This window comes from Myotis daubentonii, chromosome X, assembly GCF_963259705.1.
Source record: "Myotis daubentonii chromosome X, mMyoDau2.1, whole genome shotgun sequence".
Classification (NCBI taxonomy): Eukaryota; Metazoa; Chordata; class Mammalia; order Chiroptera; family Vespertilionidae; genus Myotis; species Myotis daubentonii.
This window is the reverse complement of record NC_081861.1, coordinates 103,849,291-103,863,198: the sequence shown is the minus strand read 5'-3', so window position 1 is coordinate 103,863,198 and position 13,908 is coordinate 103,849,291. Positions and strand designations below refer to the sequence as shown.

General features: G+C 40.4%; 1 protein-coding gene across 1 annotated transcript; it reads right to left on the bottom strand.

The window, feature by feature from the left end:
- On the bottom strand, positions 1-9,948 carry TBX22 (T-box transcription factor 22). Its single transcript, XM_059678683.1, has 9 exons — positions 9,777-9,948; positions 9,145-9,186; positions 8,922-9,078; positions 7,984-8,085; positions 6,433-6,607; positions 5,393-5,557; positions 4,941-5,005; positions 4,468-4,553; positions 1-590 (listed from the first exon to the last, which is right to left on the bottom strand). The coding sequence occupies exons 1-9, from the start codon at positions 9,946-9,948 to the stop codon at positions 1-3; spliced, it is 1,554 nt and encodes a 517-aa protein (XP_059534666.1).
- Between the last annotated feature and the right edge of the window lie 3,960 nt (positions 9,949-13,908).

The window sequence follows — 13,908 nt, the reverse complement described above, 5'->3', positions numbered from 1 at the left end:
TTAATGGCAATGATTAATGGTTGGATACCAATGAGCATGATTGTGTTTGCCTTCTTCAAAAGAAACTTGAGTGTTGTCATTCATTTTGAGATGGCTGGAAGCATTTACCATTCTAGATGGCATAGTGAAATTGTATCTATAATAGCCAAAGGAAGGATGGAAAGAGCAATGAACTGTTTCCCTGGCAATGAGGTTTGGTGATAAAATGTTTCCAGGTGCCTGTAATCCATACAGTATTTGATTGGAAGAATTAGGTTCTGGTAGACACTGCCCATTGATCTCTGTAGATGAACTGTTTTTTGAATTGGCAACTTCCATCATGAATGGGCTTAAAGACTGAGAACTGCTGCTGCTTGCTAGATTTTCAGCAGCAGTCAAGACAAGAGGCTGCTGTTGCCAACAATCAGTTGGACAAATTTTATAGCAAAGGGGAAAGTTGATACTGTGCAGGTACACCTCCGGACAGGCCATTCCAAGGGAACTTGTAGGTAAGTGAAATGTAGACGGAGAACAAGGTGGAGAAAGCAAGGAGTTCAAAGGAGAGGGAGCCCCTCCACTAGAAGTCACTGGAGATGAGACACTGCTTCCACCTGTGAATGACAATTCAGTCAATGAACTTGATGTCCCTACTGAATCACTAATCATGTCCATAGTTGTCCCTGCTTCATTCATAGGTTAGGTTTTTTTGCATGTTTTTTAACTTCTTTGAGAAAGAATTATGTTTATTCCTCTGATGAAAGTTGAATTTGTATCTCTACTACTACCACTATTAATCTTAACACTACTATTATGTATCATGTATCAGGCACTCACTATGTTCAAGAGCTGTGCTAGGCAATATTTATCCAATGAATTACAAAGAAGCCCAATTAAATATGACCAAGAGCCAATTATCCTGTGTAATAAAAGCCTAATATGCTAAGTGTCTGGTCATCTGGTCGTCCATTCAACCAATCAAAGTGTAACATGCTAATGATATGCTAAGGCTGCTCAACCACTAGCTCTGATGTGCACTGACCACCAGGGGGCAGACAGTCGACTGGTTGACCAGTCATTATGACATGCACTGACCACCAGGGGGCAGGTGCTCTGACAGGTAGATTAGCTTGCTGCTGGGGTCCAGCAGATCATGTCTGAGCAAGATGGGCTGGACACGCCCTAGAGCCCTCCTGCAGTCCCTCCCTGGCTGGCCAACCTCCTGCATCCCTCCTTGGCCCTGATAGTGCACCAGTGGGGTCCTTAGGTCTGGCCTGCACCCTCTCATAATCTGGGATCCCTTGGGGGATGTCAGAGAGCCAATTTCGGCCTGATTCTTCAGGCAAGGCCAAGGGACCCCACTGGTGCATGAATTCATGCACCATGCCTCTAGTATCTTATAAATATAAAATAGATTTTTTAAACTAAAAAAATTACTAAAGTTCCTTTTCCATTTTTTATTTTTATTGAATAAACATAACAAAGAACGTGAAAGACCTATATACTGAAAATTACAAAACATTATTATTATTATTTTTGGGGGAGGTATAAAATCCTTTATTAGGACCTCAGAAAGATAAAAGGCATTTGCTAACAGTACCTTTCAGTCAGACAAATGGACTTCTACAGAACACTGAAAAGCTTAAGGGCATTGTCATCTCAGCAAAAGCCGAAGATAGAGGAAGACTTATCCTTAAGAGATGAGTGGCTATGGCTATTTTCTAATTGTATAGACACCCAATAAAATTCACAGTGAATCCATAAAGTTTCTAAAAGAATTACATCAGCAGAAATGCTACCGATTTGAAAATTATAAAACATTATTAAAAGAGACTGAAAAAGACACAACAAAATGGAAAAGTGTCCTGTGTTCATGGATTGGAAGAATCAACATAGTTAAAATGGCCATATTACCCAAAGCAATATACAGATTTAATGTAATCCTCATCAAAATTCAAATGTAATTTTAATTGAATGTATTGGGGTGAAATTAATACATACAGGTTTCAAGTGTACAACTCAATAAAACATCATCTGCACACTGCATCATGTGCCCTTTGCCCCAAGAAAAATTTCTTTTTGTTTTCATTACCCCACTTTTGTCCACATCCATCTATTCCCCACCCCCTTTCCCTTTGGCCATCACCACACTATTGCCTATGTCTATGTGTTATATGTATGTTTTTTTTCTTTTTCTTAATCTCTTTACCTTTACCTTCTTCCCTCCAGTCCCCCAAGCCCCCTCCTTCTTGACTAAATTAAACAAATTGGTTGATTGGGATTCTATAGAAAGCAACAATCTGATAAAAAAAATCAGTGCACATGAAAGTAATCTTTACAAATTAAAACAGTACAATCTATAGATGATGTATTATAGTCTTATGCACCTGAATCCTATAAAATTTTATTAACCAACTAGAGGCCTGGTGCATGAGATTTGTGCACTTGGAGAGGGGGGGTCCCTCGGTCTGGCCTGCACCTTCTCACAGTCCAAGACCCCTTGGGGGATGTCCCCCTCACAATCCATGGCTCTCACAGTCCAGAACCCCCTGCTCCTTACCGCCCGCCTGCTGTGGAGGCAGGGGAGGTTCCTGGCACTGACACTGTGCTTGCCAGCTGTGGGCCCAGTTTCTGGCTAAGTGGTGCTCCCCCTGTGGGAGCGCACTGACCACCTGCATCGAGTGTCTGCCCCCTGGTGGTCAGTGTGCATCATAGCAACTGGTCATTCTGCCATTCGGTAGATTTGCATATTAGGCTTTTATTACATAGGATGTCAACCAATAAATTTAATAAAATGAATAAGTATATGTTTAAATGCATTAGATTTTTTTCATACATGAAAAAGAAGACTTCCATAGTACACTACATCAAGAGTTAAAGACAATTTTGCAGTTTAAAAAATATGAAGATGAAAATGAAAATGTTTAAATCAGTGTTGTCAGGTGACCTTTTATGGTTGCCTAGCATCTACTAAAATTAGGGATAATTATAAGGTCCACAAACATCTAAACTCTGCACTTATTTTTGTGTTTGAATTGAAAATATTTGTTATTGACTGAATGTAATCGTTTTTTTGTGTGTGTTACTATTGTTTTTCTATTTTATGTACATGGGCTAATCTTTTATCAACATGGTGGCAAATACATTTTATATCTAAACATTCAAAATTATTTTTATTATTTTTTTTAAATATATTTTATTGATTTTTTACAGAGAGGAAGGGAGGGGGATAGAGAGTTAGAAACATCAATGAGAGAGAAACATCGATCAGCTGCCTCCTGCACGCCCCCTACTGGGGGCGTGCCCACAACCAAGGTTCATGCCCTTGACCAGAATTGAACCTGGGACCCTTCAGTCCGCAGGCCAATGCTCTATCCACTGAGCCAAACTGGTTAGGGCTCAAAATTATTTTTAAAAATTTGTACCCTTTTTCTTTGCAATTTGAGAGTATTCTGGACGTCTTAAATAATTAAGAAAATGTGCTTTTCGAATTATCAATTAATTATAATATTTAGCTTTTTTTCTTTATTTGTGCACTTTGTGTTGACTTGTATCTTTTAAAAACATGCTGCCTTGATGCTATTAAAGTGATAATATAAAAATATTTTATGCACTCCTCCAGACCAAATTAATATAGTCAATCCACTGAAATATTTTGCCAAATGATTAGACTTCATCTCTTTACATTTCAATTGGTTGTTATGGTACTGTGTAAAACTCAACCTAACTGTAATATTGATGATTTCTCAAGGTAATTATAACCTTGAATTTATGTCCTAAAACAAAGAACTTTAATGAAGTAAAGACAAGAGGGATAAAATAATTTGTTGTCATTTGTAAGTAAGCTCTTTTATATATTGTTAAATATCAGAGTAAATGAAGGTATACATTCTTCCATGAGAAAGCCTGCATTGTCTAATTATGATTATTATTTAGTCATGTAATGTCCTACCTGAGAACAAATACATTACAAATATTTTAAATGCTTGTGGTAATTAAGCTAATTGAAATGGCTTAGTATTGTTTTTAACATTTATTTTTCCAACTACAACAATAGAAAAAGTGGAGCTAAGTACGGTGAAACTTTTAATTCAATTAAAATTATTTTAATGGAAGTCATTTTAATATGTGATAAATGTTCCTCATAAAACACAAAGTATTTATTTCCATATCTAACATTTGCAATTAAGTCCACAAATGCACCACAGGCAGATCCTAAAGAATATGAATAGTAAGATGCTAAAGAATTTAGGTGAGATCTGGAGCTCTCAAGAAGACAGAAGTCAATAAATTCACCATTACCACATCTCTGCTCTTTACCTTCATGCCAGCTTCTCTCCCTTTTTGCCTCTTACCTCTTCATCAAGATAAATATATACCGACTTTCTTATAAACACACATTTTCTAACATGTGTAGTATTTGGTATAAAAGCTTTGTCCGTAGTTATTTAATTAACATTTAAAAATAAATATTAATAAAATGTTTCTTACTTTGTGTGTCTGAACCAAAAGTTTTAAAATCCAGAGTGAGAGAAGGCACCCATGGGTAGGTCTCTAAAAGCCCTTCCAATACACCCCTGGAAAAAGAGATTCAAACTTCAGCAAGTCCAGAATGTTTTTCCTGAAAATAATTATTTATGTAAACTTGTGAGTTATTTTATGATTTTGAGGGGTGAATATCTGAAATATCATTCCTTTTATAGCTAGACTTGTAAATAAAATCCTGAGTAAATATTCATTTAATAAAAAAAACTCACAAAGCTAGAATAAGCAATATCTTAAAAGTGGATTGGGGAGAAAGTGGGAGGAAGCAAGATTTTGGAGACAAAAAATCTAGGTCCATTTCCTACCATCTAGTAGCTACAAAATTGAAGGCATCAGAGTCTCTGATCCACACTTTTCTTATCTGTAATAATTGTGAAAAGGGCTATGTAAGTATTAGATATGATTGTTATATTGCTTACTTGTTTCTTCCAGGATCTCTAAATCCCTTAGCAAAAGGATTCCTGTCTATTTTCAGTTTGGTAATCTATGAATTAAAAAGAGAAAGATAAAGTCAGTGCACTAGTAATAACACTGTCTCCATTGCTATTAATGGTTACAAAAACCGTAAAACACGTTTTAACATGTACTTTGGCATGTTAAATAAATGCAAGCATATTTCTAAGTCAACTTTAGAATGGTTATTTTCTTTTTCTCCAGGCACATTGTTTTGCTCCTTTCTTAATCACAAGACCCCACACAATTCACAATCAAACTTGCCTTGGTAAAAATGCAATAAGACTATGTTGTGTTTTTGCTTGTTTGTTTGTTTGTTTGTTTAAATCAAGGAAAATTCAATCCATATGCAACTTTCTTCTATTCTGCAAGTCCCTCTGGGACCACCACTGCTTGTCAGGGATCTAGTTAGCTTTACCTGCTGGTTTTGATAAGCTGTTACCGTGGTGAACTCCGTTTCTTCAAAGGAGAATGTTTTAACTCCTTCAGTGGGCAGGGACTGAATCCAGGACAGGTTGGCTCTGCTGTCCTGCTCCACCACGTGCACACGGGGCTTATACTTGTGCATGGACTGCAGAATGATCTAAAGGAGAAATGATCAAATGTTGCCTAGAAACTGGCTTCCCCTCCCCAATACTGTCCTCCTCTCATCAGCACCCCCAGTCTGCCTACACACAAAAGTAAAGCTAAACCAGAAAGGCTAGTCACACACAAGGATTTTTCTCTGCCATTTTGCTCCAGGCAGAGACGCTCAGGGCTAAGGGATTTCTGCACCAGGGCATCAGAGCCATCAGTGATTCCATTTCTAGGGGCTTTTCCATACTTCCAAATGTGGGTAACCATGTGCTGTACCCAAGTGTCACTGGGATCTGACTGCCTGCCATAAATTCTTTGGGCTAATGGTAACCGATGGGCAACCACCTGACATTCCCTACCTCTTAATTTCTGGAGATTGCCTATTTCCTTGTGTGGCTGGCATAGGACCAGACTTGGAAGGGGAGAGGAAGGAGTGCACCTAAGAAGCTCAAGATGGAAGTGACTTGAAAAGGCCATCTATGTGGGTGGCTGGAAAGGAGACTTCCAACACATCATGCCACACCAAAGGGGCCCATCTACTAGAAGGCAATCAGAGCCCACAGCAATTGCCTGGTAGACTGAGGTTTCAGGGAGCTCTTTGAAACATTCCTTTCCACTCTCCCAGTACAGATATCTAGGCTTAAACAAGTGTCATTTGATCCTCACACTCCTTTAATTCACCATTCCCAACCTGCAGCACTCTCAGCCTCAGCCACCAAAGGCCATAGGAGCTACTTTCATTATAGGCCCTGAACTTGATCAGTTCTTAAAGACCACAATTAACTCACCTGGAAGAAGCCCCCTTGGCATATCCAAGATGACCTCTTCGCTGATGCCTTATCATCTCCCTCCCTTTCTCAGGACAAAGGATTGCACGCTTACCTGGTCTTTGTCGTCCATTTCATTGTTGGTAAGTTTCACCCGATCAAAGCTGATGATCTGCCTCATCCAGGTCTCTCCTGAGCAGGGCGAGTCTGGGTGAACATAGAGTCTGGGAGTGATGCAGGAGTGGTCAGTATTCCCAGCTACCATCCACTGAGAGCTGTGGTACACATACCTGAAAAAGGAAAGAGAAATGTAACTTTAGCTGCAGCCAGCCAAATCTAGGGGCATGAGAAGAAGGCAGCCAAGATCTGATCCAAATGGCCTCAGCCAAGGTTTGCCAACTAATCCCAAAGGAAACTAGTAGAAGTTCAAACTTGATTTCCAAAGATCATTCAGGGACAGAAAGCAAACTGTAAATAAGCATATGTCATTAAAACGTAATGCAGTGCCAGAACAAGTATAATGTCATGGGATTTCAGAGTCTGGTTTGTATTTCCTCTCAGAAATCACAACAGAAATTGATCTAACCCGTTTTATCTCACAGAGATGCCAGAAAAAATCCTCATGCCTTGGGCCACAAGTGTCAGGGAAGAAGAGAGGAAGTGAGGAAGGTGTCTGTCCAGTTCACCGCCAGGAGCCATTGTGGAAGCACTTTTGCCAACAAGGCTTCATATCAGAATATTCCCATGAACTCTTCCCCATGTGGCCTCCAGGCTGATTTTCACAGTATTTCCAATTTCATCCCCTGGGTTGTGCACAGCATTTTCAAGACAGCTCAAATACTAGAGGCTAACAGCTTGTTCCGTTATTCCCAGACATTTGCTCCTGCAGGCTCTTGAGCTGTGCTTTTCCCCTGACCTCCAAACCTAGCTGTCTCATAGAAAGGCTCGACACCCACTTCAGTAGAAAGCTCACAGCTCTCAGCTCACAGCCAGAGTGCAGTGGCTCCTGCACAAACCCCATAGCTCCTGAGCCAAAGTGCTAGCAGGCCCACACTTCGGGCCTCTTGGTTTTGGATTAACTCAGACACTTTTAGATAGCACTAAGTAGAGTGCTTATAGCAAGAGGCAAGCTTTCTTGTACTCTCTGTGACCTGACCTCCGCCTCAGGAAAGAGGCTAAGAAAGAAAAGATGGACCTAAGTACAGTAACTGCTAGACTAGCTTTGGATGGCAAAACAGGGCATTACTCTAGGACCTTCTGCCAAAGTAGCACAACCTAGAGACCAGTATGGATGCAGAATCTCAGGCATTTCTTCCCAAACTTCCATCAAACAGCCATCTGAGTCCACACCTTCTGCAGTTTGCACAGACAAGGCCAGAGCAATGGATAGACTAGAGGTTTGGGAAACACTGAAGCAGCAAATGGCATCTCTTTCTAGGAAGGAAAGGAAAAAGGAGGAATGACCTTTTCTCAGTCTGAACCCCAGTTTGAATAAGACAATTTGGTTTGATCAAGAAAATTTGACTCTCAAAACCCACAGGAAAGAAATCCCACATCCCTTACCTGTGGTAGAGTTTTAGAGTTTTCAAAATAGCACTCTTGGTTTCCAAAGACCAGACTCTATTCCCAGCCTGAGCCTGTAGTACTCTCCTTAGGGCCCAGTTACCTATAGCGTTTGGAATCCACAGGCACTACATCCATGACCACATAGTACTGCTTCCCTGGGTCCAGCCCTTTCACCTTGACCCGAACAGAGGGGAACATCCGCCTGCAGAAGAGAAATAGCAACTGACCTGGGTGCTTTTAGAGACATTTCAAGTGTGGCAGGGTTGGGGTCAAATGAGGAGTGAAGGAATTCACAATACCCTTCCCATTCTAAGACAGGTTTAGGAAATGACATTTGCTACAAGAACAAAGACTGTTAGTTGTATACTTGATTGAATAAGTTCAGGATTTCTGATTGGAGTAGAATATCCTTACCACAAGGCTTTGTCTACCCCACTCCCCACTACCACCATAAAAAAAGAAAAGCTATAGAAGAGAAAGTAAGAGAGAAATGCTATTCCCCTTTCTCAAGTTTTCAGTGGAACTTTTTTGTGAGGCAGATTTGAAAAAGGCGAAATTAGGATTGACACACACACAAAGTTGCCAAGCTGCCCCTAAAATATAGCCCCACGGCACCAGGTAAAGTGGGAATGCTCCACCTCTAACAGGTCTGGGCTAGGGATGATGATTTGAGAAGCTGCTAGACGGGATATTTTCCTCTGAAAACTATGAGGCTTTAACAGAGTACCATGACCATAAGCTTAAAATGTGGGGTTGGAATCTGGCACCTAGCTTGGCAGGTCTAATTTTTTGTCATATATCACATAACAAGAATGAGTTTTGGGAGTCACAATGTACAGAAAAGATATAAGGAGCCATTAACATGGGCCAGGCACATCCTAATCTGGTCAGTTGAGAAACAGTGGCTTTCTAATGCCTGTCAGGATGGGGACACGTGGGGATGAGTGCTAGAGCATAAAGCTGGAGGCATCACATCTTATGAGAGCAGAACAATAAGGGACTACTGTGTGACCTTAAACAGCTTGGACAGAGCCGAACCTGCCGGCTTTGGTAATAATCATCTCAGTCCCAATGGCGTGGAATCTCTTCCACAGCTCAGATCCTTGAAGCTCCACTTGGATAGCATCTTTCTCTTCCAGAGTTTCACCCTTGTTGTGGTTGTCACCGCCACCGCTGCAGCCGCTGCAGCCCCCGCCTCCGCCTCCGCCTCCGCCCTCGCAGCCACAGTTGCCGCCGCCGCCTCCTCCAGGGCCTCCGAAACCTGAGAAAGTTGCTGAGGACTCTGTCTTGGGTCGCTTTTCTGCTGGATACAGAGAAGTCTAGAGTTTTTGAGAAAGCTTCCTGGTTCGCACGCCACCTTCTCGCTAATGCCTATCTCGGAGTCGACCCGCCATCTCTTCCCCGGGGACCTTGGAGACTGATCCCCATGTTCCCCACAACACCACTGTTGTCCCCTGACGGAGACAAATGGGTTCACGATGCGCTCTGTTAAAGGCATGGTCCTTCTTCAAATTTGCCCATCCTTACTCTCTCGGAGATTTTCGGTCCCTGAGGCTTAATCTTCTTGGAATTGGGGTGTGTACCCTGCTTCCTACCCTGAGAAACAGCCACCTTGCGACTTTCCGGGTATCAGGGAGGCTGGAGAGTCTCACGTCTCCACAAACATGTGGGGACCCTCCCCTTCACCGTAAATGAACCGCAAAATTACAGGCTGAACTCGGAGGCTCTGAAACTTCCCCTACAGCCAAGTGGACGAAGTGTCCCCGCGGCCCAATATCGGCCATTCATCTGGGCCAGGACATCTACCTTTCTGCAGCGTCTTAGGCTAGGCTGGGACTTGCAGATCCAGCAAGCTCCAATAGCAGGGCTTTGGGATGAGGTAGGGGTACTTACTCGGCTGCTCGCTCTTCTTCCCTGTGGCACCGCTCCTCTCTTCCTCCTTTCCGTCCTCTTTCTCCTGTAGCTCAGGCGGCGCCTCCTTTCTTGGATCTTGCCGTTTTCTTTTGCTGGTTCTTCCCACCAAGGCTTCTACTGAGAAGGCTTGCGCCCGAGAGCTCAGAGCCATCCCTGGAGGGGTAGAAGGGAATGTGCACTGCAAAGTTTCAACCTGAACTGGTTTAAGGAGGGAGAGGGAGGGAGAGAGAGCGCAGAGGGCTGAAGAGAGAAAACAATCCCCAAATCAGAAAAAAAAAACACCCCAATTTCTGGATCAATATTCAAAGAAAAAAAAAGTGTGTATGTGTGTGTGTGTGTGTGTGTGTGTGTGTGTGTGCGTGTAATTTATATATATATTTCTTTCTTTGAAAAGGATGAAAAGGATGAAAGGAAAGGAAGATCCAACCGGAGCCAAAGTCCTTTGGAGTCTAGTCCCCCTTTCCTCTGCGGTCTCCTCCCTCCCAGTGGACATGTGCGGACCATCAGTTCTTAACTCCCTGATTTCAGGACATGGCAGAGTGCAGAGATTGGCAAACCAGGGCCTCTTAGGGAGCTGACCTGCCGCCAATGGTGGCTCAGGCAGCTCAGATTTGGAGGTGCTGTTGCATCCAATTGAGTGAATACCCAGCTGGTCGCAGCCTCCTCTGATTGTTTTGGAAACACAAAAGAACACCTTGAGTGACTCTTCCGAGTCTGACAGGGAGCAGGGATGGACTGAGTTTGAGGGTTTGGCTGGAAAGGGGCTCAGGATAGTGGAGACGTGGGATACACAAAGTTACTGTTTTACATTAAATTGTGAAATTCAAGAACATAGAAAATAATTGCCCACAAGGGGCCAGTTTTCCAACAAAAGTGCAAATATTATTTAACTAAATCCAGAGGAGTGTATCAGTGTCTTCTATTCTCCAGTGAGTACACTGAAGAAACATAGAGGAGCGCATGCTTTCTGGGGACATTCTTCTGAAGTTTGGGTCTCAAACTGGTGGGCAGCATGATAGTCTGTTCTTTCTATCCAGGTGGGGAGGTAAGGGGCAGGTAGGACGCTCCCAGATGTATATTGTCAATAATCATGCAATTTGAGTTCTTCAAGTAATGCCTGTACAGGAGTCCAGTATTCTCATCCACAACCTCTTATTTTTCACATGACTTAATCAACAAACAACTTAAGGATTTCAGGGCTACCAGCAGAGCACCAATGGGAATTTTGCTTTCAAGGATGAGACATCTCAAAATGTTCCGTTCAAATAATTGATTCCAGCATTTCTTGGTATATCTTCCTGGGCTGGGTTTTACTTTTCTTTAAATTAGATAAAGCCATCTTTTTTTGTTGTTGTTAGGAAGAGAATTGTCTACGACTTCCAAGGAGCATGTTTAGGCATGCAGATCTAAGATTCTACCTCTATGTGTGGGATTTTGTCATCCACTTTTCATCAGAAATAAGAAACCAGGTACCCCTGGACTCTTGCAGATTGCATCCTAGGTAATTACATGTGCACCTTTTCAGAAAGGTTCTCCTGTTCTACTCTGATACATGTGTTCAAAGGACATTTAAAGTGAATCCGACTTTAAAAATATAATGGACCTTGAATGAACTGATAGTATGTCAGTACTGGAGTTTCACAGTAAAAAAAACTTTTTGTGACATTTTTAGTTTCAGCTTCTTAGGCACAAGCATGGCGATAATGTGGTGGTGGTGGGGGCGCGGGGGGGGGTGGCACATGCGGCTAGTGTCCATGTGAAGGAGATATTCAAGCAACCAGGTAAGTATCTGATAATCCCAGGTAGTATGGCAAAGGGTTAATTACAGCCCGAATACTTCTGAAGGGTTTGGTTCAATAATCAGTTATCCACTGCTCACCATGCAGGTCTGGGCAAGACACTACCTATACCAGTGGTTCCCAACCTGGTGCACATGCCTCACCAGGGGGGGAGGGATTTGATTTTTAAGGGGGGGCAATTTAAGAATGAGTTATTAACAGTGAATTTTTTGCATTTCTTATGGTTCTAGGGGCCTCATATATAGTATATAAATATGTATTGACATATTTATGCATTTCAGTTCTCTTATGTTTTGAAACTTTATTTGCTATTTTTTCATATCACTTCATATTATTATTTTTTAAACAATTTCTTAGTGATTTCTTCCTCAGGACTTCAACTGTCCTTTATTTCTTTTATTTTTCTCTTTCACGGATGCCATGTTCTTTGGAAGCTTGTTTAGACTAAGTTAATGGCCTTTTAGGCTTCCTCCACATGAATAGGAGTTTATTTTTTGAATAATAAGTATTATATATCACAGGTTGAGCATCAGGATTTTAGAGATGCTTAGGTGGGGCATGGCCAAATAAAGGTTGGGAACCACTGATGTATACCCTAGAGGTGCAGAGTGAAGCTCACTGTGCAAGACCAGTGTACAAGTCACTTGGGCTGGGAAAGCCTACCTAGAATGAACCCCCAGGAAAGCATAGTCATGAAATGCAGAGTCAGTTTTCTTACAACATACTTTTCAGTACCTGAATTCAACTTTACTGAACTGGTTAAGTTGCTTGAACAATTAATTTTCTTTGTTTGTTTAAGTGAGTTTCAGCTCGGTTTCTATCACTTGCAACCTAAATAATCCTTGACAAATACATTCATCTTGATAAAAATTTGAAATATCACCTTTTTTTTTCTTCTAGTTTTTCTTCTTCCTCTTCTTCTTCCACTCCTTCAACAGTACTGGTTCTATGATTAGGAAAATCATGTGCTGTAGAATATCCCAGAATCATAAAACCTGAAAGTAAACTTTACTTTCAACACAAATTCCTAGGATTATTATAAATAACAAAAAGTAGTAAAATTCAAGCAGTATATCATGTAGGTCAGACTTTGAATTCAGACTGATATCATTCAAATTCTAAATTGCTACTTTCTAAGGGAATTTACACATCTTTTAAAAAATTATTTTTTTATATTCAGTTTTTCTACCCTTTTATGCTTTTACATCTACTATCTTCATTATAGGGTATGATTCTGTAAGTTTGTGTATGTATCTGGGGATTTAGGAAAAAATATATAAATGCCACTTAGCATAATGCCTAGAACAAAGTAAGCACTCACAGCTGTTTTTATCATTGAAGAGAAAGTGTAATTTCAAGAATGTGTTAATCTTTGACATTTTAAACATGACAAAACTTATTCTTTTTTTATTAAAGTATAGTTGGAATACAATAATATATGAGTTTCACATGTACAACATAGTTATTCAACATTTATGTGCCATATGAAAGAATGTGCTGATCTTTATTTATATTAACTATACAGCTATAAACCCTTTGTGGACAAATACCAGAAGGGGAAGAAATTTCCCCAACTTTTGGTTAAATCCTAAAGCAAATTCAATAATTCAGAAGGCTTTATAGTAATCATGTTTCTTAAATTTGAGATCTATTTTAATAGATAGAAGTAGTAAATTAAATAAAAATATATTGCATTTGAGTTTCAAAAGCCCGTGAGAAATAGATCTGATAGAATATATATTCTGATTTTATCATCTTGATATTTGGAAATATATTTTTGGTATTTACCAATGTAATAATTGGTCTTGTTCTTATAGTAAGTAGATAAAATAAAGACCTCTAACATACAGCTTTGTTCTCACCCCAGGCAATTAAGAGAACTGGCCTGATTAATATTAAAAGTAATTCTATGATACATGACCTGTATATTGCATTGTGTACCCACCACGCTAAATCAAATCATTTTCTGTCACCATATATTTGACCAATGTCCAGCTGTTTTTTACTTTATTTTTATTGTTGACACTATTACAGAAACCTATGTAATCTTATTAACCAATATCACCCCAATAAATTCAATAAGAAATACAAATAAACAAAAACCTTGAAAAAATATTAAAGGTAATTCTCACACTGAATCCCTCAACTTCTGGTTAGCTTAATTCAATATAATCACTCAAGAATTCTGTGCTTCAATTGAGTTATGCATGTCAAATTTTGTAATTCTTGTTCCTAAGTAGAGTTGGGAAAGAAAGAATAGGGAGACAAATTATTGTCTGTGCTCATTGTGTTCTTTTCATGGGGCAATTGGG